This window comes from Sturnira hondurensis, unplaced genomic scaffold (genome assembly GCF_014824575.4).
Source record: "Sturnira hondurensis isolate 20B ecotype Veracruz unplaced genomic scaffold, ASM1482457v3 Scaffold0016284, whole genome shotgun sequence".
In the NCBI taxonomy this organism is placed as follows: Eukaryota; Metazoa; Chordata; class Mammalia; order Chiroptera; family Phyllostomidae; genus Sturnira; species Sturnira hondurensis.
The window spans coordinates 7,081,031-7,105,510 of record NW_028088915.1 but is presented as its reverse complement, the minus strand read 5'-3'; the positions used below and the strand labels follow the sequence as shown (position 1 = coordinate 7,105,510).

At 39.8% G+C, this 24,480-nt stretch overlaps 2 protein-coding genes and 1 pseudogene across 4 annotated transcripts in view; 1 reads left to right on the top strand and 2 right to left on the bottom strand.

Moving 5' to 3' along the window:
- The window catches only part of SEC61A2 (SEC61 translocon subunit alpha 2), a 42,286-nt gene extending 37,584 nt beyond the window's left edge, over positions 1–4,702 (top strand). Inside the window, exon 12 of one of the 2 annotated variants that reach the window (XM_037066006.1) lies at positions 4,015–4,702. In XM_037066006.1, coding sequence (XP_036921901.1) covers positions 4,015–4,075 — 61 coding nt within the window. In that variant the 3' untranslated portion in view covers positions 4,076–4,702. The remainder of the gene's footprint in view (positions 1–4,014) is intronic. The other variant, XM_037066007.1, reaches the window with a different exon arrangement.
- The window catches only part of NUDT5 (nudix hydrolase 5), a 39,605-nt gene that overhangs the window by 10,751 nt on the left and 4,374 nt on the right, over positions 1–24,480 (bottom strand). For both annotated transcript variants that reach the window (XM_037066010.1, XM_037066009.1), the window contains exons 2-3: positions 15,235–15,342; positions 1,213–1,280 (exon numbers count right to left, since the gene is read on the bottom strand). In XM_037066010.1, coding sequence (XP_036921905.1) covers positions 1,213–1,280; positions 15,235–15,297 — 131 coding nt within the window. In that variant the 5' untranslated portion in view covers positions 15,298–15,342. The remainder of the gene's footprint in view (positions 1–1,212; positions 1,281–15,234; positions 15,343–24,480) is intronic.
- Positions 9,721–15,227, bottom strand: LOC119000850 (zinc finger X-chromosomal protein-like; annotated as a pseudogene).

Below are 24,480 nucleotides of genomic sequence, written 5' to 3'. Positions count from 1 at the left end.
CTTAAATGGCGTTTTTATATTAATTTGTATCATATATTCTAGACACTAAATTTAGTTACATTTTCATATTCTCATTGTTTTATTCCTTTTTTATACTTCACTAAGTAGATGCTTAATCTATTTTTATACATTTTTGATACTTATAAAAAATTACTGCCCTGGCTGGTGTAGCTCAGTGGATTGAGCATGGGCTTGCAAACCAAAGGATCGCGGTTCGATTCCCAGTCAGGGTACATGCCTGGGTTGCAGGCCAGTTCCCAGCAGGGGACACACGAGAGGGAACCATACGTTGATATTTCTCTCCCTCTCTCCTTCCCTTCCCCTCTAAAGATAAATAAATAAAATCGTTTAAAAAATTACTAAAAAGAAAATCTGAAAAAGAAAAAAGGTTAAACTGCCATTAGTATTTTTTTTACTTTTCCTTCTAGCTTTTCCTTATACATTATCTGGCAGAACTTAAAAAGCATATATGTGATTTCCTGTTTTGTTATCAATTTAGTAATTTATATTACTAGGTTGTCTTTATAATCTGCTTTGTAGATGGCTGCAGAGATTTTATCAAGTGACTACACTGTAACAATTATATATTTTTAGAATGTTTAGGTTACTTTCAATTTATTTTTGCCTTTTTAAGTTTTTATGAACATTTCTCAGGCATAAATCTGATTTCAAATAGTTCTCTTAAGGACAGTCTCAGACCCCATGATGACCTGGCCCCAAACAGCTCCCTAATCGCACCCCCCAACCATACCTTCATAACAATCGATACATACTGTGACACGCTTTACAAAACTTTCTTTTCCAACTTACATTTCCACAAGCAAGATGTAAGCATGTAACTTCTACCTCAAATGTTTCCTCTTTAATTCTAATACAAAGATTAGAATTGCTTTAATTATAAGGAAGGAACCTGTATTGTTAATTATTTTGCTGTTTTATCAACTTAGGGGTGTCAAAAAAGTTTTAGATTCACACTAATCTACTTGGGGAGAATGGTGTTGAATGAGCTTCCTGACTAGTTACTGTAACAAATTCACAACATAATTTTATTCATAGAATGCAAGTGATTTAAACATTCTAACAAAGGAAAAGCAGGTAAATTAGATTGATAGTTTACAATGAGGAAAATATCAGAGTTTATGCCAAACACTAAATAGAGAATGTGAGAACCCCCAATACCAAGTAATTTACAAAATAAAAAAATATATTTACCTTGTTTTACCAGTAGGATCCATGTAAGTTGTTTTTTCAAACTTGACCCATTTTCCTTCTGCAATTAACTAAAAGGAGATCAGACAACACATAAATTGGGAACCTTTCAAACTGAGTTGTTTTTACTTAGGCTTTCCCCCCCACATTTTCTCTACATGGCCCTCCCAATGATCATGTTTCCCTTCCAAAAAATCATGTACAAGTTTTCAGCTTAAGAGTATTAAAAGATTTTTTCTTGCCCTGGCTGGTGTGGCTCAGTGGATTGAGCACTGGCCTGTGAACTGAAGGGCTGCCAGTTTGATTCCCGGTCAGGGCACATACCTGGGTTGCAGGCCAGGTCCCTAGTTGGGGGCATCACATTGATGTTTCTCTCCCTGTCTTTCTCCCTCCCATCTCCTCTCTGAAAGTAAATACATAAAATCTTTAAAAAAATTTTTTTAAAGTTGTTTTCCAGAAGGGTGGTTCTGCTTCTTTTTGGAGTTTTGGAGGTAGTACTAAGAGGTGCAAAGAAATGAGAGTGGAAAACTCTTGGGGGTGGGGTGAGGAGGGAAGAATGAAAGGGAGTACAGAGGACCGATGGGTTCTCTGGGATGCTTCTCATATTCTGGCCTCTGATCTGAGTGCTAGTCACATAGGTGTGTATGTTTAGTCTATAAACTCATTAGTGGCATTTACTTTCAATGACTATGCAACAAAGTTGACTATAGGGAAACCATGTCCAATGACTGGATTTCCATTAATGACATATGGGTTTCCCACTCAGTCTGAGTGAAACCTTCAGCATTGTTCTGCCTGGACACGGAGGAGTTTAGGTTCCCAGGACTAACCCATGGCACTATACTGCACTAATAGGAAAGTGGCCTGTGTACATAAAACAGTAGATGCTTCCCACTATCCTGCCTTTCACTTCTTACTGGAAGCAACCTACTAATTACTGGTAGATCTAGTCAAAGATAACATGGAGACAATTTATTTACTTTTTAATAGGAAAATATTCTGATTTTTATTTTTGCATGTTATTTACAAGTACACAATTACAGTAATGCCATACATCCTATATGCTTTTCTTTTTATGTATTTTACTTTTTTTTACAAGATGTACAGAGGGAGGGACATACAATATTTAATAGGAAATTTCTACAAAACAATAACATATCCTTGTAAAAATCAGTACCTCTTTAAAACATTTCACTGAAATATCTTTTTTAGCTCTGCTAATCAAATTCATTTTAAGAATTAAAACTAGGATGTAACTGATGTCAGTACATAACATTGACTAGAATTTCATTTTCTCTTTATACAAATACATTGTATCATATTCACTTGGCCAAATCCTTAAATACCTTTTAAAGATTTTAATATTGTGCTTTAGAAAGAACTGTTTGATGTCAAACTATGTAAGAGAAATACAGTGTGTAAAATTCTGTGTTCTTTATCTTTGTTTATTTTTAAAAATATAGATAGCCCATTATTTATATTTTCTGTATTAGCTTTACAAGATTTCTTTTGGAAGAAAATAAGTTTTTATTCTCCAGTTATTTCAGTTTCCCTAAAATCTTGACATATTTGAACCTCTTCTATTTAAGGACAAAACAATTTAGTTCACAATCAAAATCTCCAGAAAGGCCACCAGCTAGACCACAAAGCACTGATGCAAAGGCTTGGTGTATCTCCCAGTTTTTTCCATTAGGGTGTAAAAGCAGCTTTGCAAGACTCCACTCCACATCAAAGTTACTTGTCTCCTTAATACCCCAAAGAAATATAATTTGAGTATTGGTATGTACTGGAATGCATAATAATGACTAGGACTCAAAGAAAAATATACATTCTAGGGGTTTTGTGGAGGCCACTGTGAAACAAAGACTTTGAAATAAATACGTATAAAATACAAAAATTTTTTAAAAAGTTTTTTTTTCTGCAAATTCCTGGTTTAATAAGGACGTATTTAGTGTGAGAAAAAAGGTCCCAAACATCAGGCTGTTCACAAAAATAACCCACAGTATCAACTTTAGAAAACAAATCTTAACACTATGACACTAATTATTTTCCTAGAGGATGCATTTGACATGCCAACTCTTACAAAATACGTTGTTACATTTGTGTTGAACAGCCCCATGTATGCTACATATGTGGGGTTAACACATATGCCTCTTAATTCAAAGCTGCTCCCAGGTGCTACTCAACTAATGAGATTGTTTTTGCAGTTAAGCAGCTACTGAACTCATATGAATGAAAAGAACTGTACTTCCTGCATAATGAGATTATTTTGGAGACAGTTGATAAAAACTGTACATCCTTTTTATTGTTAAGTTGTAAAAAGGTAACAAAATTAAAAGCAAAAATTACAGGGTAAGACTTAACTACTAGGAGCATCAAAGGAAGTGAAAGTGGGATTAGGCGCAGGGCAATGTGAATTAATGAACATGGGAGAAACAAGGATAGGGAGGACAGTGAGCATGTGCTGAACATACTAGGGGAGAGGATCTGGTGAAAAGGTGATCTAAGTGCATAGGTAAAGAAATAATGGGACAAGATGTCTAAACCCCACTGTGTGCTTAAGAGTCATCCTCTCCTTCCTCAGCCTCTTTTTCATCATCCTTCACCACCTCCAGCTGCTCACCCCCATCTTCATTATCATCATCATCCAGTAGGTCCCCCTCCTCAGCAGAGTCATTCGTACCCTCCTCCCTCCTACTCCCTTTTCACATTAGTCTCATCTTTCTTCAGGAAGCTGCTGCTCGGCACTTCTGACTTATTCTTCATCTCTCCTTGTTTGCTCTGATCTTTTTCAATTTTTTCCAGGCTTTCCAGTAGAGAATCCACTGTTTGTTTTATCGGGGTCAATTTCTTCTTAATGGCCTGAAGATCATCTTTCAACTTCCCACATTTGGAAGAAGATCCTTGCTGTCCACTCTTAGAATTGAAGCCACTTTTGCCCCTTCATGAGGTGTTTCCTGATACACATCGGTGTTTTGAGCGCACTGCAGCCCGAGCAATGGGAGGAGGAGGAGGAACACTTGTTGGGTAACTGTACATCCTATTTGATAAGAACAGAATTCCTGTCGTCATAATCCTGTTGAAAGTCCGAGTTCAAGTGAAAAGAGGAGACATACATCTCTGCTGCACATCATTTCATACCTGCTCTTCCTCCATTTACTTGCGGCTCTGCAGCCAGATTGTCTAAAACTTGGCCAGCAGTCATCCTGCCATTCTTTCCTGCCACCTCAGCCTGGGCACTTCTCTCGTTAACATACTGAATAAGGCAAAAGGCAGAGCCCTTATGAATGGAGCAACCCACAGTTTTGCCATATTTTGTGAAGACAGCCTCCACATCAGATTTCTTGACCAGAGTGTTGAGATTCCCAGTGAATACAAGGGAGTTCATGGAGTGAGGATGTGCTATATTGGTAGCATTGCAGGCCATTGTCTTTGATGATAAGGTTCCTCACAAAGCTGAAATGTAGCTGAAGTTCAAAAAAAAATCTCACTGGAGGGAGAAGGCAGAAGAGATTCGATTCTGAATCTCCTACTCCTGTTTCTACATGGAGAAGACAACTGCTGATGAAGGTCAGAAATGCGGCCACAAACGCTTGACCTTTGTCTTTCCCAAAATGGCCTACAGGATGTTTTAAAGTTAATATGTTTCCACTTTCATTTAAGGGTTTTACATTATCACTGAGAAAAATAAAAATGGAGATTTTTCAGGTTCTCAAAAACAACAAACCAAAAACAATATCAGAGCTTTTAAGAATATTACTGCAGGGCAATGAATCACACAATGTTAGATTACATTTTAATTTTTTAAATATATTGATTATGCTATTACAGTTGTCTGATTTCCCCCCTTTATTCCCCTCTGTCCAGCACCCCCTGTACCCTCCTTCGCCCTCCTCAATTCATGTCCATTGGCAGTACATATAAGTTCTTTGGTTTCCACATTTCCTACACTATTCTCAACCTCCCCTTGTCTATTTTGTACCTACCATTTATGCTTCTTATTCCCTGTACTCTTTCCCCCCAATTCCCCCTTCCCCCTCCCTGCTGATAACCCTCCATGTGATCTCCATATCTGTGAATCTGTTCCTGTTCTAGTTGTTTGCTTTTGTTTTAGGTTCGGTTGTTAGTAACTGTGTTGTCCTTTTACTGTTCGTATTTTTTATCTTCTTTTCCTTAGATAAGTCCCTTTCACATTCCATATAAGGGCTTGGCGATGATGGACTCTAACTTGACCTTATCTGGGAAGCACTTTATCTGCCCTTCTGTTCTAAATGAAAGCTTTGCTGGACAGAGCAATCTTGGGTGTAGGTCCTTGCCTTTCATGACTTGTAATACCTCTTTCCATCCCCTTCTTGCCTGAATTTTTTTAAAAAATTTTTTATAGGAAACAGCCGGTGGTCTTATGGGAACTCCGTAATAGATAAGTGTCTCCTTTCTCTTGCTGCTTTTAAGATTCTCTCCTTTTTTTAAACTTGGGTAATTATGTGCCTTGGTATGTTCCTCCTTAGGGCCAACCAACTTCTTTGGGAGTCTCTGGGTTTCCTGGACTTCCTGGAAGTCTATTTCCTTTGCCTGCTTGGGGAAGTACTCCTTCATTATTTTTTCAAATAAGTTTTCAATTTCTTGCTTTCTCTTCTCCTTCTGGCACCCCTATGATTCAGGTGTTGGCACGTTTAACATTGTCCTGGAAGTTCCTAAGCCTCTTCTCATTTTTTTATTTTTATTTTATTTTATTTTTTTAATGGAAATTTTATTTTATTTTTTTTAAAGATTTTATTTATTTATCTTAGAGGGGAAGGGAAGGAGAGAGAGAGAGAGAGAAATATCAATGTATGGTTGCATCTCATGCATCCCCTGCTGAGAACCGGGAACTGGCCTGCAACCCAGGCATGTGCCCTGACTGGGAATTGAACCGCGATCGTGTAGTTCTCAGGCCTGCGCTCAATCCACTGAGCCACACCAGCCAGGGCCTCCTCATTTTTGTAAATTCTTGTTTCTTCATTCTATTCTGGTTAAATGTTTATTTCTTCCTTCTGGTCCAAACTGTTGATTTGAAACTGCTTCAACAGTTTCCTTCCCTTCACTTTTGGTTCCCTGCACATTTTCCTATTGCACTTCCTATAGCTTTCATTTTTACCTCTATCTTGTGACCATCCTGATTACCAGCAGTTTGAACCATCTGACAGTTTGGTTCTTTGTTACTTAGTTGTATTTTTTCTGGAGCTTTGATCTGTTCTTGCATTTGGCCCATTTTTTTTTGTCTCGGTGCACCTGTTACGTAGTGGGGGTGGAGCCTTAGGTGTTCACCAGGACGGGGCACCCACTTTGCTGTGTTGTGGCACTGTATGTGGGGGATGGGTGTAAGAGGGTACGGTGCTACTTGCTGTGCTCTCTGCTGGCTTTTAGTCACTTCCTCCACTACTCACAAGCAAATTGAGCCCTTCTGGTGCTGATTCCTGAGTGGGTGGGTTTTTGTACATTCTGGAACCCTATGGGTCTCTCCAACGAACTGTCCTGTGAGGCTGGGAGTTTGTCCTGCTGCCTCAACCCCCACAGGTTTTTTCGGTCAGAAGTTTGAGGTTTTATTCCCCCCTGTGCTGGAACCCTGGATTGTGGGGTCTCACTCCCCAGTTGTTCCTCTTGGTTTATCTGCACACAAATGTGGGACCACCCAGTCCTCCAACCACCGCCCTGCTGTGTCCCCTCTCTGCCCTGGCTGCCTGTTTCTGCCTGGCCTACTGGTCTGGATGAATGTTTCTTTAACTCCTTCATTATCAGCTTTCCATAGAGTTTGATTTCCTGGCAGTTCTGGTTGTTTTTTTCAATTTGTTGTTTTTTGGTTGTACAAGGAGGCACAGTGTATCTACTACCTATGCCTCCATCTTGGCCAGAAGTCTCCAGGTTACGTTTTTGAAAACCATATTATGGAGGCCAAGAGGGCACTGAAGTCCCTATGGGGACAGGCCCAGGCCTTGGTTCTGACTTGATTCATGTTGGAGTTCCTGCTTAAAGCACTTGATTTAGAACTGGACTAATCAATCCAGCACTTCAGAGGCTTGCCAAATACCCAGTATTTAGATTTCTAGCTCTATAAACTCTTGAATACAGATATCAATAGCTAAGAAAAAGATGAAAGGTAAAAACCTAAAAGTGCAAGAAGCACCATAATGAAGTGGCAAGGCAGCTACCAAGGAGGGAGAAAAGTCCTAAATCTCCCACAATATGCAGGTGCACAAATGTGCTTATAGCCAATTTAAAGGACCCCAAGTACTGTTTTTGTTCTTCAAAATTCATTTTCACATAATCAAATTCTAACTAACTGCACTCATGAATTTGTAACTCAGAGCCATAACTATTTGTTTAAAAAGTCAATTTTTGCCCTGGCTGCTGTGGCTCAGTTGGTTGGAGTGTAGTCCTTGTAAACTGAAAGGTCCTGGGTCAGTTTCTGGTTGGGACACATGCCTGGGTTGTGGGTGCATAAAGGAGGTGACCCATCAGTGTTTCTCTCTCAAATCAATGTTCTCTCCCCCTCTCACTCTCTCCCCTTCCTTTCCTCTCTCTCTAAAATTAATAGGCATGTCCTCAGGTGACAGTAAGAAAAAAAAAAGTCAACCCTCAAACACAAAATGATGGACTTCCGAATAAGGCCTCAGATTTTCCTCATTCACTTAAAACATATCTTTATCTGCCCTGGCTGGTGTAGCTCAGTGGATTGAGCATGGGCCTGCGAACCACACGATCGCAGTTCAATTCCCAGTCAGGGCACATGCCTGGGTTGCAGGCTAGTTCCCAGCAGGGGACTCACGAGAGGCAACCATACATTGATATTTCTCTCCTTCTCTCCTTCCCTTCCTCTCTAAAGATAAATAAATAAAATCTTAAAAAAAACCCCAAACATATCTTTATCTTACATTCTAATAAGAACCAGTATGAGTGTTAAGTTCTGCAAAGTTTCCTAACTATAACTAAGTAGTAAGAGTAGGCTGAGTGTGCCAAGTGTAGTGCCCAATCTCTGCTACATAGAGCCACAGCTTCCTCATCTCCCTACCTTGGTGACACAGAGTTCGCTCAGCAGCTTCTCAGAGAGAAGTGTGGGAAGTTTGTCTGGATACTCATTAGCTTTTCAGAAAAATATAAAGGCATGGAACTGAAGTTGTATGAAAACATTGTATCTAGAATATCTCAACTTCTATTTTTCAATTACCAAAGATATTTATAAGAAAATACCTTTACTCTTAAAAATACTAGTGTCCTTATTTTTCTTCTAATTCTTCCCCTGAGTAGTCTCTCTGAAGAGCATGATTTACAAAATGCTCTCATATGCACCTTTCATGTTACTGTAAACTTGATACTTTTCATTATAGATGTTAAATAACTACTACTTGGGGTTGTGTATATAAGGATTTAAGATAAGCAATACACACATACATGTTATTTTTATGCACGTATATGCATACACGTCATTTTATGCACATATATGCATATATATTTATATAATTCAGGCTACATTTATATATACAAAGTTGCAAGAGGTCCTCTAGGACTGTTCTCCAGCACTTTTGGTGCCAGGGATCAGTTTCCTGGAGGACAATTTTCCCATGGACCAGTGGGGTGGGGTCGGGGAGGGAATGGTTGTATAGCCTGCCACCAGATGCAGCTCAGTTGTCACTTGCCACTCACTGACAGGGTTTTGATATGAGTCTGCAAGCAGTTGATTTATTATGGTCTCTGTGCAGTCAAACCTTTCTGCTAATGACGATCGATGTTTGCAGCAGCTCCCCAGCTCTAGCATCACTGCCTCAGCTCCACCTCAGATCACCAGGCATTAGATTCTCATAAGGAGCACACAACTTAGATCCCTCATGTGTGCTGTTCACAGCAGGGTTTGCACTCCTATGAGAATCTAAAGGTGCTGCTGATCTGACAGAAGGTGGAGCTCAGGCAGTACTTCAAGTAATGGTGAGTGCCTGTAAATACACATGAGGCTTCATATGCTCCCATGCTGTGCAGCCCCAGAGGTTCCTAACAGGCCCCAGAGAGATACCTGTCTATGGCCAAGGGGTTGGGGAACCCTGCTCTAGGAGATTCGAAAATGCCATCTTCAGTAGGTCTCATTTGTAGCACACAACCATTCAAAGACAGCAACACAAAGAATAATCAGAAAACGACAGGAATAAGCAAACATTTTCAATAAAGTTTTCTAAAAGTTTTCTGACAAAGATATAAATACTTAAAGCCCACCAAAAGTGTATTCTGTCTGCTAAAGAAAATGAAAAGTAGCTCTGGCTGGTGTGGCTTAATGGATTGAGTGCTGGCCAGTGAACCAAAAGGTCACCGGTTCGATTCCCAGTCAGGGTACATGCCTCGGTTGTGGGCTAGGTCCCCAGTTGAAGGTGTGTGAGAGGCAATGGATATCTCTCACATATCCATGTTTCGCTACCCCGCCTTCTCCCTTCCTTCCCCTATCTCTAAAAACAAATTAAATCTTAAAAAGAAAGAAAAAACAAAAAGTAAACAAACCCAGCTAGTGTTCTTTATTCAGCGAAGCCATGGATGCAAAAGCTCAAATGGAGACTTTCATTCTCATTTGGTCTGAAAAGGTTAGTAAGCAAGACAATTAAATAACTTCTGTGTTAGCATAATTAGACCTGATGGTTAAATCTCCCATTTATGTTAGTAGATGTCTCTGACAATTTTATTGTGGGAAATTTAGGGGGGAAAAATGGTTACTCCGAAAGTAATATTGATGCAATCTAAAGTTACCCTGGCTTTAAGTGGTCTTAAAAGAGAATCATGGCAAGCAAGGTAAATATTTAAATAAATACAAAACAAGTAAGAGAAATTTCAGTATAGAGGTAAGGATTACGTCATTAAAATCAATTTGCTTGTTACTGCTTTTCCCCATTGATTAAACAAATTGAATAAAATTCAGAACACTATTGAACAAAATGTAAAAAAATAAGTCAACTAGAGGGAATATTCTATTTGTACACAGCATAAATCAATATACAGTATTGTATGTGGATGAGACTGGTTGGCTTTCAAGTGAGTTTTCTGCGTCGAGGCCCACATCTCCACAAATGTCTGTGGAAGTAAGTATTGCTAGGACAAGCTCTCTTTTTTATGATGCTGCATTAAGTGCTGTTTTTTTCTGAAGGTCTTTGGAACTCTTTCTGCAGCACTCCAACAGTGAGGGTAGTGCTTTGTATGAGTGGAAATAAGGTGCCGTGTAAAGCCTGAGGCATCTGTTGTGTTATGCTCACAGTACTCACACTGATACACTTTCCTATCACTGTGTGTCTTCATATGCTTTTTAAGCTCATTTTGTTGCCTAAATACTTTTCTACATCTCTTGCCCCTAAATGGAAGGTCTTTTGTGTTAGCCGAGAGAATATGGCAACTTAGAAATCATCTGCAATCTTAAAGGTACCATGGCAACACTGGTACAGTTTTTGCGTTGGGGGCAGCTACGTGTTTCTTGAGTCCTAAAGGCCCATGAAAACCTTTATCACGTGTCACACTTTATGGGGACAGTCCTTCGCGTGAAGTGAAATTGTACTGTGTCAAATCACTTGAGTTCTCACTCTTCTGGTCACAATGCAAATGATGTGGTTTACATTCTTGGTGAATAAGAACATGTTGCTATACCTCTCTGGTATCTGAGAAAGTCCAAAGACAAATGTCACACTTGAATGGGAGCTCTTTACTATGCGTAGTTTTTACATGTGTTTTCAGTTTAGACAAGTGTGCAGACCTGTATTCGCAGTGCTCCCGTTGGTGTATGGCTTCTCCCCTGTATGGATTCACACATGCTTTTTGAGCTCCAATGGTGATGAAACCTTTACTGAACTCCATGCAAATACTGAGGAAAGTTCTTGCTGTGGACTGCATTTTGTTGGCTCCTTTTTCCTTATTCACCATTTTGTGAGTAAATAAAGCCCCAACACAGGAGAAATGCTCCCTATGATCATCCCACTCGATGGCTTTCTGTCTTGTTGGTCAGCTTGTGGCTTTCCAGGCAACTGTGTAAACTTATCTTCTTGTTGGTAGTGTAATCAGTCAGTATGGCGGTACTTCTTGGCAAGATATTCAGGATGGTTTTTCATATGCCTTTTCAAAAAACCTCTTGACTTAAACTTTTTCCCACAAGTCATACAAGGATAGATAGTCAAGGGATGTCCATCAGGGCCCTCACCATTGCTGTTTGGTACTGACTTGAATCACGTCTTCTCTTGAGCCTGGTGACTCATCTATATGCAAGAGGGTGCTTGCAGTGCCATTCTGGTTTTCAGTTCCATCCGAATTATTACCATAAACTGCTGCCCACACTGTCAGCATGAAGGTTTTATTTCATGTCATCAACTTGTTCATGTGTGGTGCTGCTGCTGCAGCTGCATCCTATACGCCCACAATCATGTTCATATAAACTTTAGCAATTTCAGCAACATTTATTTATTTTATTTTTTAATATATTTTGATTGTACCATTACAGTTGTTCTATTCCCCCCTTCATTCCCCTCCACCCTGCACACCCCCTCCCCCACTATTCCCATCCTTTAGTTTATGACCACATGTCTCAAGTTCTTTAGATTCTATATTTCCCCTACTATTCTTCCTCTGCCCCCTATCTATTTTCTACCTACCGTCTATGCTATTTTCTGTACCTTCTCCCCCCTTCTCCTCCTCCCACTCCCCTGTTGCTAACCCTCCATGTGTTCTTCATTTCTATGGTTCCCCGCTCCTGATCTAGCTGTCCTCTTGGTTTGCTTTTGTTTTAGGTGTGGTTGTTAATAACTGTGAGTTTGCTGTCCTTTCACTGTTCATATTTTTCATCTTCTTTCCCTTAGATAAGTCCCTTTAACATTTCATATAATATGGGTTTGGTGATGATGAACTCCTTGAATTTGATCTTATCTGAGAAGCACTTTATCTGTCCTTCCATTCTAAATGAAAACTTTGCTGGATAAAGCAATCTTGGTTGTAGGTATTTGGATTTCATGACTTGGAATACTTCTTTCCAGCCCCTTCTTGTCTGGAAGGTCTCTTTTGAGAAATCTGCTGACAGTCTGATGGGTACTCCTTTGTAGGTGACTGTCCTTTTATCTCTTGCTGCTTCTAGGATTCTCTCCTTCATTTTAATCTTGGCTAGTGTAATTATGATGTGCCTTGGTGTGTTCCTTCTTGGGTCCAACTTCTTTGGGACTCTCTGAGCTTCCTGGATTTCCTGGAAGTCTATTTCCTTTGCCAGACTGGGGAAGTTCTCCTTTATTATTGGTTCAAGTAAGTTTTCCACTCGTGGCTGTTTCTTTTCCCCTTCTGGTACCCCTATAATTCGGATGTTGGAGCATTTAAAGATGTCCTGGAGGTTCCTAATCCTCTCCTCATTTTTTCGAATTCTTGTTTCTTCATTCTTTTCTGGTTGGATGTTTCGTTCTTCCTCCTGGTCCACTCCATTGATTTGAGTCCCAGTTTCCTTTCCATCACTATTGGTTTTCTGTGCATTTCCCTTCATTTCAATTAGTTTAGCCTTCATATGTTCCTCTAATTTGTGATTAGAATCAACCAATTCTGTGAGCATCCTGATCACCAGTGTTTTGAACTGTGCATCTGAGAGGTTTGCTACTTCTTTTTCGCTTAGAGTTAACAGCTCTGGGGCTTTGAGTTCTTGAGCCATATTTTGGACTGTTCATGCCTGTTACATATGAGGAGCAGAGCCCTAGGTGTTCACCAGGGCGGGGCAAGTTAGTCGCTGGGTTGTGATGCTGTATGTGGGGGCGGGGTCAAAGGGAAGCAATGGCGGTCCCCTCTGCCGCTTCCTTCTGCCAGGGCTACCGCCTTGTGCACTCACTGGGTTCGCCTGCTGGGGCCTGCTCGGTCCGTCTCACTGCTCACTCCTCTGCTGGTTTATCTGTGCGCGAATGTGTGACCGTGGCAGTCAGCCTGCCCCGCACCCTCACTGGGTCCATGCTGCTACCCCAGCTGCCTGTGCGCCTGGGTTGGGGGATCTTTCCTGTCTGACCCTGCTCCGCTGCTGGCTCTGCCCCTCTTACCAGTCCCGGTTGAACGGTTCGTTGTTGTTGGACTTCCGTGTAGTTCAATTTTCTGTTCTTTGGCTGCATTTTTGTTTACTAAACCTTTGTTGTATTCAAACTTGGTTGTGGGAGAAGGCACAGTGTTTCCACCTACGCCTCCATCTTGGCGGAAGTTCAATTTCAGCAACATTTAGATGTTTGTCTTCTTGCTGAGAGTCACTGACCGTCATATAAACTATCTTTTCCCTGGGCACATGTTCAACTCCATGATCATTCTTAGGCTTATTCTCCACAGTGTCTACAGTGCCACCTGTCATCCTCTTCAGGGTCAGCATTAAAAATGTGCGCTTTGATGACTTCAGGTAAAGTGCCATCTACTTTACAAGGATTGATTTCTGATTCTGCAGCCAAGGTCATTCCAGAGGAACTGTTGTGTTCTATTTTACCAGGGAAATCATTAAGGTAGTCCTCACAGTTACTCTTATCATCATGCTGGTTCACAGGGAGATGGTTCATTGGCACCTATGACTGCTGCAGAGGCACACTCTGCTCCCAGTGCTCCTTCTGAACTATTAATGCATTTGTTGTCAGAGGATCAGTGATGATTTCTGCCTTTACTACACTTCATTATCATGAACACATGTTCAATGTGTCCAACATCAGACACATGTATAGATTCACCCGTGATTACGTATTCTGGTATAGACATTGACCCTGAAGTAATATCAGAGGCTAAAACATACTTGGAGCCACGTAACGTTCTAAAGAAACTTCTTAAGTTACATCTGAGTTCAGCACTTCCTGAGGAATGAGGACCATTTTGGCTATATCTGCTTCTTCCATATCTGGGCACTGAACATCTTCTATAACAATGTCCTCAATAACTTCTTGGATTACAAATGAGTCTGGGTCATCAGTAACAAAGTTATGCACAGTTATATCTGAATCCACAACATGGCAAACAACTGCTTCTTGTGCTCCTACAACAGTTTGGTCATCAACCATATGTGTACAGTTGGCTCTACACATGATGTTGTGATGATCAAATGGGAAATGTATGGAAAGTGTTCCAAAAAACTTGCATCAAATGAGTTTGGCTCTTGCAGTTACAATTCAAGTCCATCTTCTTCCATGGCCTTTAATTTTCTTCAGTCACAGTTTCTTACACCTGCAGCCTGGCCTTTGCGTTGTGCTCTGGGCCAGCTATGGTATGGACCTGAGGCCCTCCTCCTGGGCCACCTAGTGACTGTCTCCCAACACCCGCTATTTACAGAGCCACCTCTGCCTCTGCTTGGGACAGCCAGGCTCCTCCCTGGCCCTTACTGCGGCCTCCTCAGGGCCTGCTGGGCACCGAGCACCACTCTGCCTGGCCTAGCCTGGAAGGGCACCTTCTCGCTGCAACAGAACCCAGACCTCACTGGACCACATGGAGGGATTTTTAAATCAAAAAAGAACTGGTAGAAGATGTCAATATTAGAGTTCCAAAATGAAGGATTTAAAATTTATGCATGGCAATGGCCCCTACAGGAAGAGATTTTTTTAAAGCTCAACTAAATAACATACAAACATCCATCTGTCCTGGAATTTAGACTACAGCTAAAAAGTTGGGTTTTTACTGTTCTTATAGATATGAGATCATAAACAGCTAGTTAAGATGTGATATCTAAGTATGAAATATTTAGGCCCTAAAACTCACATGTGATTTGTTCTTTTGCCCTGGGAAATTTTTAGTGAAAATTGAGAATTTTTGTATCAGCCAAAGTCCGTTTTTAAAACAGTCTCATTTTCACTAATATGTATATAACAACGAGGAATACACTGCTGCTCCCACACAAGCTCACCATGTCCTTGAGATCTAAAAAAGGAGTAGGAACAATGTTTAAAAACTGTCTTTAAGAATTACAAATAATTTCAAACAACAAATGGTCTATACATTTCTTTGAAACTTCGCCTTATGTGGGGAGGGGAAAGGGAAGTGAAAAACAATTTATACCTCCTCTGAAATTATAAACTGTTTGGTTTTTCGAGAAGAATCCGCTGGTTCTTGGTTTTCCATTTTCAGACTAATTAGTCTTTCCAGTCCTTAGGCAAGAAGTTCACACTGCAAGAGAAAGAGATATGTTTAGGCAACATTTATTTTTTCTGAATTAAGTCTTATTCATAGGCCACTGGTCACAGTACTTAAATGGTGAAAACTAATGTCATCAAAGGCGCTTTTCTCAGATGAGGAGCTGGGAGAACTGCTGTAGATGGGAAAGTAAACACAAAGGCCCCAGAAACAGCCAGGGGAGAACTTAAAGCCATTCCAGTGCGGTCCAGTCCATGGTAGCCAAGTTCCTTCCATGCATATTCTAGGACACCTTAGATAACATTCTTAGATTTTCTGACTCCAAATTCAATAGACTTTCCAAGGGGACAGTACAAAGATTTTATATGGCTCCCCATCCACTCCTCACCTACAGTCCTTTATCAACCCTTTATAGCTAAACTTTAAGAGTTGGGCTATTTCTATCTTCCACTTAATTTTTTTAAACTTGTGTTAAATGGATATACAATGTTAACAATTTTATTTTATTTATTGCCTTTACAGAAAGGAAAAGAGAGAGACAGATCAATTTGTTGTTTCACTAATGTATGCATTTATTGGTTGATTCTTGTACGTGCCCTGATCAGGAATAGAACCTGCAACCTTGGTGTATCAGAACAGCACTCTAAGCCAACTTAATTACTTGGCTAGGACCCATGTTAATAATTTTAAAATGTACAGTGCAATGGCATTAAATACAGTCACATGATTATTGCCCATTCACTTTATTTTACTACTTTTTTTTTCTTTAGTGGCCCATTCACTTTAAAGTTTTAATGTGTAAAAGTTTAGTTAACTAGTACTACAAGATCTGTGATGAAAAGAGTAGCCCGATCCCATTTGTGTCCACTATTCTTTCCCCCTATCTTGGCTGAAGTCCTTCATTTTTGTACCCTGAATTTCTGAACACCTTTTTTCTGAGCTCAAAGTTGATTGATAATCTGTCTAAATATAGAATTATGGATGAAAATAATTTTCTATCAGAAATTGGGATGTGATGGTCAGTTGTCTTGCTTCTGGTGTTGCTGTTGCAAAACCTGAAGCCATTCTGATTCTTGACCCTTTTTCTTTGTGACCTGCTTTCTTTCTCTCCAAACTTTTAGCTACTCATGTCTTCACGTTGATGTTACTGTATTGGGTACTTTCAATCTGGAAACTTCAGACTGTTTCATGATGGGGAACTTGAGTTATTTCACCAACAATGCTCCTTCCTTCCATTTTCACTGCTTTTTTGTGAACTGATATTTAGCTGACTGTTGGACTTTCTGAATTGGTCCTCTGTCATGTCTTTTCATACCTATTTTCTGTTTCCTTGTTATTTTATCTACATTCCTCAGTGGCTATTCCAACCCTTCACTACTCTTAAGTTCCATAGTTCCCTAACTGATCCCACCTCCCAACTTTAGCTCTAGGGAAAATATAGACCATCAAGAATCATCACCTCTCCTGCTTAGAGGAAAAAAGTGGCTTTGCTCTATGTTTCTCCTGGAACCTAAAGTGATAATTAAACTATCCATCACATCTTCAATTTTTACCTCAGACACCCAGTCCTAAAACACAACCAACAAAACAGAAACAATCAACCTTCTCATAACCCTGTTTTTTCTTCTTGAAAGAATAGATGGTAGTATCTTTACTCTGCCCATCACAATCTACTTACCTAACTAGAGCAACCCATCATTCCCCAGCTAGAAAATAAACATCTCCAATCCCTTATTCTTATTTACCAACCATAACTTATCCATTGCAAGTTCTCAAAATTCTATCTCTAACATTTCTTGGAAGTGTCATCCCTACCATCACTATTCTCCATTTAGGATGAAATGATTGTCAAAACTGTTTCCTAGACACTAGATTTTTCTCTACATTATCCAACTTTCAAAATTGCTCACAGTGATGTTGCTATAAACACTTCCTAAACTCACTGCTGAATCAATGAAGGAAGGAACAACGTGCATCTAGCTGGGTAAGTCTAGAGAGCTCTGCTGTTTTAAGAACTAGGTTAGTATGGGGCCTGCTTAGACTTGTTCTGAAGAACAGTTCTGATCTACTTGTCTTTATTTCACTAAGTTAGGCTCAATGTCAGAATTATCTTGGCACAAAGTTAAGTGACTCATACTGCCTGATTACAAAACTTACTGTAAAAGCCACAGTAATCAAGATGGCGTGGGTACTGGCATAAGGATATATTCATGAAATAGAACTGAGAGTCCAGAATTAAACCCATAGATTTATGGTCTTTTGATTGTCAATGTCAACAGGAAGGCCACGACAATTCAGTGGGGAAAGGAAGAGTCTTTAAAACTAATTGTTTTGGGACTAGATATATACATAAGAATGAAAATGAACTTTTATTCCATATATAAAAATTAACTTGAAATGGGTCAAAGACCTAAATCTGAAAGATAAACCTATAAAACTCTTAGAAGAAAACCTAAGTATAAGTCTTCGTGATCTTGGATTAGGCAGGAGTCTCTTAGATATGATACCTAAAGCACAAAGCAACCAAAGAGAAGATAAATTAGGCCTTCATCAAAATTAAAAACTTCTGTGCTTTGAAGGATACCATCAAGATAGTAAAAAGACAGCCCATGGAATGAAAAATAGTTTGTAAATCTGATAGAAGACTTATATGTGAAATATGTAAAAACTCTTACAACAATAATTAAAAGACAACCTAGTTGAAAATAGACAAAGGATCTGAATAGACATATCTCCAAAGATCATCTACAAATGGCCAATGTGCACATAAAAATATGTAAGGATCCCTTGGCCATTGGGGAAAGGTGAAACCACAATGAGATACCACTTCACCCCCATTACAATGATTGCAATAAAAGACAGACAGTAACAACTGTTAGTGAGGATGTGGAAAACCTGGTACCCTCATGCATGCACTGTTGGTAGGAATGTAAAATGGTGCAGGCACTTTGAAAAACAGCCTAATAGTTCCTCAAAAGATTAACCAGAGTTCCCGTGTGACCCAGTAATTTCACTCCTAGGTATATAACCAAGAGAAATGAAACAGCTCATACAAAAGCTTGTACAGAAATGTTTATGGAAGTCTTATTCCTAATAACCTTGAAGTGGAAACAACCTAAATATCATGAGTTGATGAATGGATAAGTAAAATGTGGTATTCCATACAATGGAATATTATTCAGCCATAAAAAAGAATAGAGTTCTGACATTCTGCAACATGGGTGAACCTTAAAAAAAAAATCTGTGCTAAGTAAAAGCACAAAAGGCACAAATTGGCACAAAAGGCTAAATATAGGGTTTGGCACAAATAATGCCTCCTTTTTATTATAAAATATGAAGCATGTAATTCTGTAATATAACAATGTCACACTCAAGCACACCATATGACATTTTATGTGAAATGTTCAAATTAAAAATCTAAATTAATTACACTCATATCACTACCCTACCAACCACACTCAAGCAGGCATTAACTTCTGCTGGATCCTGTACTGTATGATTCCATTTGAATGAAATATCCAGAGTAGGCAAAGCCATAAACACCAAAGGCAGATTAGTGGTTGCCAAGGGACTAGGGGAAGGAGGGAATAGGAAGTTACCACTTATGTGTGTTGTATTTCTTTTTGATGAAAATGTTCAGGAATTAAATAGTGTATGTACTAAAAACCATTGAATTTTACAGTTTAAGGTGAATTTTATGGTGTATGAGTTACATCTCAATTAACAACCATTAATTTTGCATTCTTATAATCTCCAACAGGCAATTTAATTATTGTTCAGGATAGGTGAGTTGCTGAAGGTGATGTTGGGTGCAAAGACTGACAAAGCTGAGAGACCAGTCAAGGGGTTGTGCTTTGGACTTACAGGCTAGTGACACATGGCCTTGCTGTACTGGCAGTCACTTCACTGTCCTTTGGGTGTATATTTTGTCTGGTGCACAACACGTATTTCTGTTGTAAAATTAAATGTATTTCTATTAAAAGGTCATCAGCATTGTTACTTATACATTATGGGTAAATCTAGAAACTGAATTTCCAATAACAACTGGCAAAAAAGCAAAATTTGAGGCCTTAGGTAAGGAAAGATGACTATATGCTAAATTAAAACCACTTAATGAGGATGAGAGAAAGATATGTCTGTATGTCTTCATGCTCATTTAAATTGTGAAGAAGTATGTACAAAATAGTATTCGTAAAAACCAAGTATCAGTTGAGTATCAGCTTGCAGACTCAGAGACACTGAAAATGGAGGACATCCTTAGTGTTAGGAGACATCAGTGGACAACAAAAGCCATGCTGTGTAGGAGTTTTCTTTCTGGTGGGGAGAGAGGGAGGAAAAAAGGAAGGAGTGATATACGTGACTTAAGGAAGGAATGATATACACGACTTATGTCAGGTGACTAAGTTTTACAGAGAAAGATTAAGAAGAAAAAGAGTAAAGAAGATGGGGCAGAGGGGTGTTGCTAATCTATAGAGTGACAGGGAAAGTCCTCTTTCAATGATACTTGAAAAGAGGCTTGAAAGTAATAAAGAAGGTACATGGATGGTTAGATATTTAGAGACAAATATTTAGCAAGTTGATTATATGCATATAGCACAAGAAAGCAGGCAGTTATTCCTCTGGAAGTACCCCAGATAAAAATTTATTAGGTAAACTACTCACTGGCGTTGGTGTGTGTCAGACATTATTACAGTAAAAGCAGAGTGCTGACCAAGATGAAAACTAACCAAAGGCTGGCTATTTGTCTACCTGGATGCTCCACTCTTAGTAAAAGAACCTAGATTTTTATTTTCCATCCTCTTTTATTAATGCCAGAGAAGGAAAATTTCCTCCTCTTTTAATTCTACTAATTAAGAGAAAATAAATGTTAGGAAACCAAGAAATCTCATTTAGCAGAACAGTATGCAATGCTTGGATTTTTTTTACCCTTTAAAAAGTAACATTGAACCCAAATAGCTTTTCTGAGACTTCTAATCAATATGGCAGCATAAACACAGCTTGCCTCCTCACACAACCACATCACAAATATAGCTAAATTATGGAACAACCAATACTAAGAATCAGCAGAATTGGAGCTGAGTGAACTCTGAAATTACAGAATTACAACACATCCATCCAGTCTGGTAGGAGGAGCAGAGATGTGGAACAAGCTGGTCCGACATACACGTGTGATGGATAAAAATCTGGAAGGGATCTCTCCGCAGGGAAGAGTCCCAGCCCCACACCAGGCCCTGCAGCCCAGGGTACCAGTGCCAGGAAGGTAAGTCTCCATGACTTCTGGCTGCAAAAACCAGCAGGGATTAAGTCGGTAGAAACTTCTGGCATCCCAAGCAGTTCCTCTTAAAGAACCCACCCACGGATTTACTCAGACTCATTCCCTCTGAGCTCCAAAACCAGGATAGCAGCGAAAAGGCACCAGTGGCATGCAGGAAGAAACTGAGGAGTGTGGCATCAAGGTGAGAAATGGGGGACAGCTTTCTCCCAGACAGGTGGGTAGCGCCAGTGCTGGCAGGGTGCTATGTCTGAAACACTATCAACCTGGCTAATACCATTGGCAACCTCTGCCCCCTAGGAGATCCCCTGAGGCTCCACCCCACCCAACTTACATCTGTTAACAGCTTTTCCACATGAATGGCTGATCTTGGCTCAAGATTCACAGCATCCTAAATCCTTTCAAACGAGCAAGTATTGACCTCAGTGAACTTCCAGTGCCCTTACCTCTTGTTAAGTGGCCCCAGGCCTGGCACTAGCAGCAACCAGCCTAGATTCACAGCTTGGCTCTCCCTGGGACTCTCCAAGCCCAGCACAAGTAGCAGCCATCTTAGACTGCTTTATAGCCCAGCCAGGGTGGCCTCCAGCAAAACAAAGGTGGGGGCTGACGTTGGCCTGCACCACCCAGGAAACGCCAGGGACTATGCACCCAGTGAACAGCTACAGACCACGTCAGAGCACCACCATCCTGCCCCTGGCACAGCTGATCATCCACAGAGAGTGGAGGTTGATGGTCAGTGGTCATAGCCAATCCTTGCAATTGACTGGCTTGGAAATTTCTCCCATTGACCTGCCACTAGCAACCAAGGCTCAACTACAAGAGCAGGGTGTACTCAGCCCACATTAAGGGTGCAATTCAAGTACCCAGGTTGTGTGAAAGGGGAGGTTCTGCCATTGGACCCTACAGGACACCTATTATATTAGGCCACTCTACCAGACACAGTCACAGCAACTCTACCTAATATACAGAAGCAAACACTGGGAGGCTGCCAAAATGAGGAGACAAAGAAATATGGCCCAACTGAAAGAACAGATCAAAACTCCAGAAAAAGCTAAACAACATGGAGATAATCTATCAGATGCAGAGTTCAAAATACTGCTTATAAGGATGCTGAAGGAACTTAGCTCTAGAAGATCAGCGCAGCTTCAGTGCAGCTCAGAAGATTGAGCATCAGCCCGTGAACCAAAGGGTTGCCAATTCAATCTAGTCAGGGCACATGCCTGGGTTGCAGGCCAAGTCCCTAGTAAGGGGTGCTCGAGAGGCAACCACACATTGATGTTTCTCTCCCTCTCCTCCTCCCTACTGTCCCCTCTCTCTAAAAATAAATAGATAAAATCTTTTTTTTAAAAATAAAAAAACCCTCATTATTTAAAAAATAGAAGAAAGGATGCTCAAGGAACGTAGTGAGGACCACAGCAGCATAAAAAAGATCCAGTCAGAAACAAAGGATATAGTGACTGAAATAAAGAACAATTTACAGGGAACAAAAGTAGATGAGATGAAGCCAAGAATCAAATCAATGATTTGGAACATAAGGAAGCAAAAACCAACCACTCAGAACAACAACAAGAAAAAGAATTAGAAAGAATGATGATAGTATAGCCTCTGGGAAAACTTCAAGTGGCCCAACATTCCCATCATAGGGATGCCAAAACAAGAAGAGAAAAAGCAAGAAACTGGGAATCTACATGAATAAATAATGAAAGAAAACTTCCCTAATTTGGTGGTGATAGACATGCAAATCCAGGAAGCACAGAGTCCCAAACAGTATAGATGACAAGAGGCTACTCCAAGACACATCATAATTAAAATGCCAAAGTTTTAAGAGAGAATCTTAAAAGCAGCAAGAGAAAAGCATGTAATTACCTATAGGAGAGTTTCCATAAGATTGTCAGCTTATTTCTCAAAAGAAACTTTGTAGGCTTGAAGGGACTGGCAAGAAATACTCAAAAGTCATAAAAAGCAGGGACCTATAGCCAAGATTGCTCTACCCACCAAAGCTGTCATTTAGAATTGAAGAGAAGATAACTTCCAGATTAGAAAAAACTAAAGGAGTTTGTCATCACCAAACCATTATTATATTAAATAAGTCCCCATTAAATAAGTCCCCTTTAGGGACTTATTTAAGAAAAAGATCAAAACTGTGAACAATAAAATGGCAATATACACCTGTCAACAAGTGAATCTAAAACACTAAGCAAACAAGAACAAAGACAGAATCATGGATACTGAGAGCATTTGGATGGTTGCCAGATGGGAGGGGGGTGAAGGGGAACGGGTGAAGAGGTGAGGGAATTAAGAAGTCCAAGTAGGTAGTTACAGAATAGCTGTGGGGATATAAAGTACAGTAAAGGAAATGGAGTCGCCAAAGAATTATGTGCATGACTCAAGGACATGAATAATGGTGTGGGGATTGCCAGAGACAGTAGGGAGAATTGGGTGGAGGAATAAACTGGAACAACTGTAAGAGCATAATCAATAAAATATCACTAAAAAACCTTTTCTGTACATATCTCCATTTCTTAAAAGTAGAGAATTATGGTCTTAAAAAGTAATGGTACCACTAGACAGTACTGAGGGAAAAGCTAGATAATCCATAATATTCTCTATGAAAAGTCTTTGTAGTCTGGATTTCCAGTAAGTCTAGACAAAATGGTCCATAACATCTAATTTTGAAGAACAAAGGGGTCTTTCTCTTCGCCCTATGTATCGTTAGGGTCAAAGAGGCCACTCATTTTTTGAGATTTACATAAAACTTTTAAGGCATTTAAACTACCCTGTAGGTCCTACAGGTTTACATCTTTATAGTGTCCACTAGATTTTCAGAGGTTACCCAAATTAGCTAAACTCAAATTAGGAAACTGTGTAATCAAAAGATCAAGCCTGGATCAGGAAATGTAACTGTTTCAGACAAATATTAAAAATATTTACAACCAATGACACTCAAATATGGAACAGGCTGTCAGGGCCCAGAGGGGAGAGGGGAGAGAATCATAGGGGAAAAGGGAATGGACTCACATGAACAAGTATAAAAGACACATGGACAATAACTAAGGGTGGGGGGTGGAAAGGGGAGGGAGGCGGGGAGCATGGGGTGGGGGGCGGGCAGGGTTGGGATTATAAGACAGAAACCTGTACTTGAACAAGAATTAAATACAAATTATATTAAAAAAAAAAAAAAATTTAAGCAAGAATGTTAGAGAGCTAAAAAAATCAAAAGAAGCTTCAGGCAGAAATTACAGAAGGAAAAAAGTGGCAGAAAGGGCTTGGCTTCTCTGGGGTAATTACTTTAGTGTAATTAGCCCCAAGGGGAAACAGTGTTCTGTAGCAATCTGCTGACAGTGTGAATAATAAAAAATGTGGTTAAAGAGTGATTTCAAAAGTATAGTTTGAAATAGCGATGGAAAAATAAACTGTACTGATTCCCAAAATGTTCAAGATTATAAAAGCATCTCAAAAACACTAAATAGAAAAAATACATTATTTTTAACATCACTCTAAATGGTGTCATTTGGGGGCCAGTCACTACAAGTAACAATGCAGAAACAAGTGAGGTTTCCATTCCTTGTTTCACACTCCTGTGGCTCTGATAGAGCAGCTTTCCTAAGCTTATTCAATGCTATGTTGAGGTTTAAAAGTCAAGTTTAATTTGAATTTTATCTACGCCAGTAGGCAGAATTTAAGGTCATCTACAATGTGTGCTATACTTAAAAGAAATACCCATGTACATAATGTTGAATGCTCCACTGTTTGAATTAAATAAGCCATTTTAACTGTTCAGTTTGAACGGTGAAAAAGTCTATGGTGTGTCAGATGTATTTTTCCAGGACACAGGATATTGAATGCCTCTACAGTAGTCACTTTAACCTTGAGAGCATGGACAGTTGAAATGTTTGAGT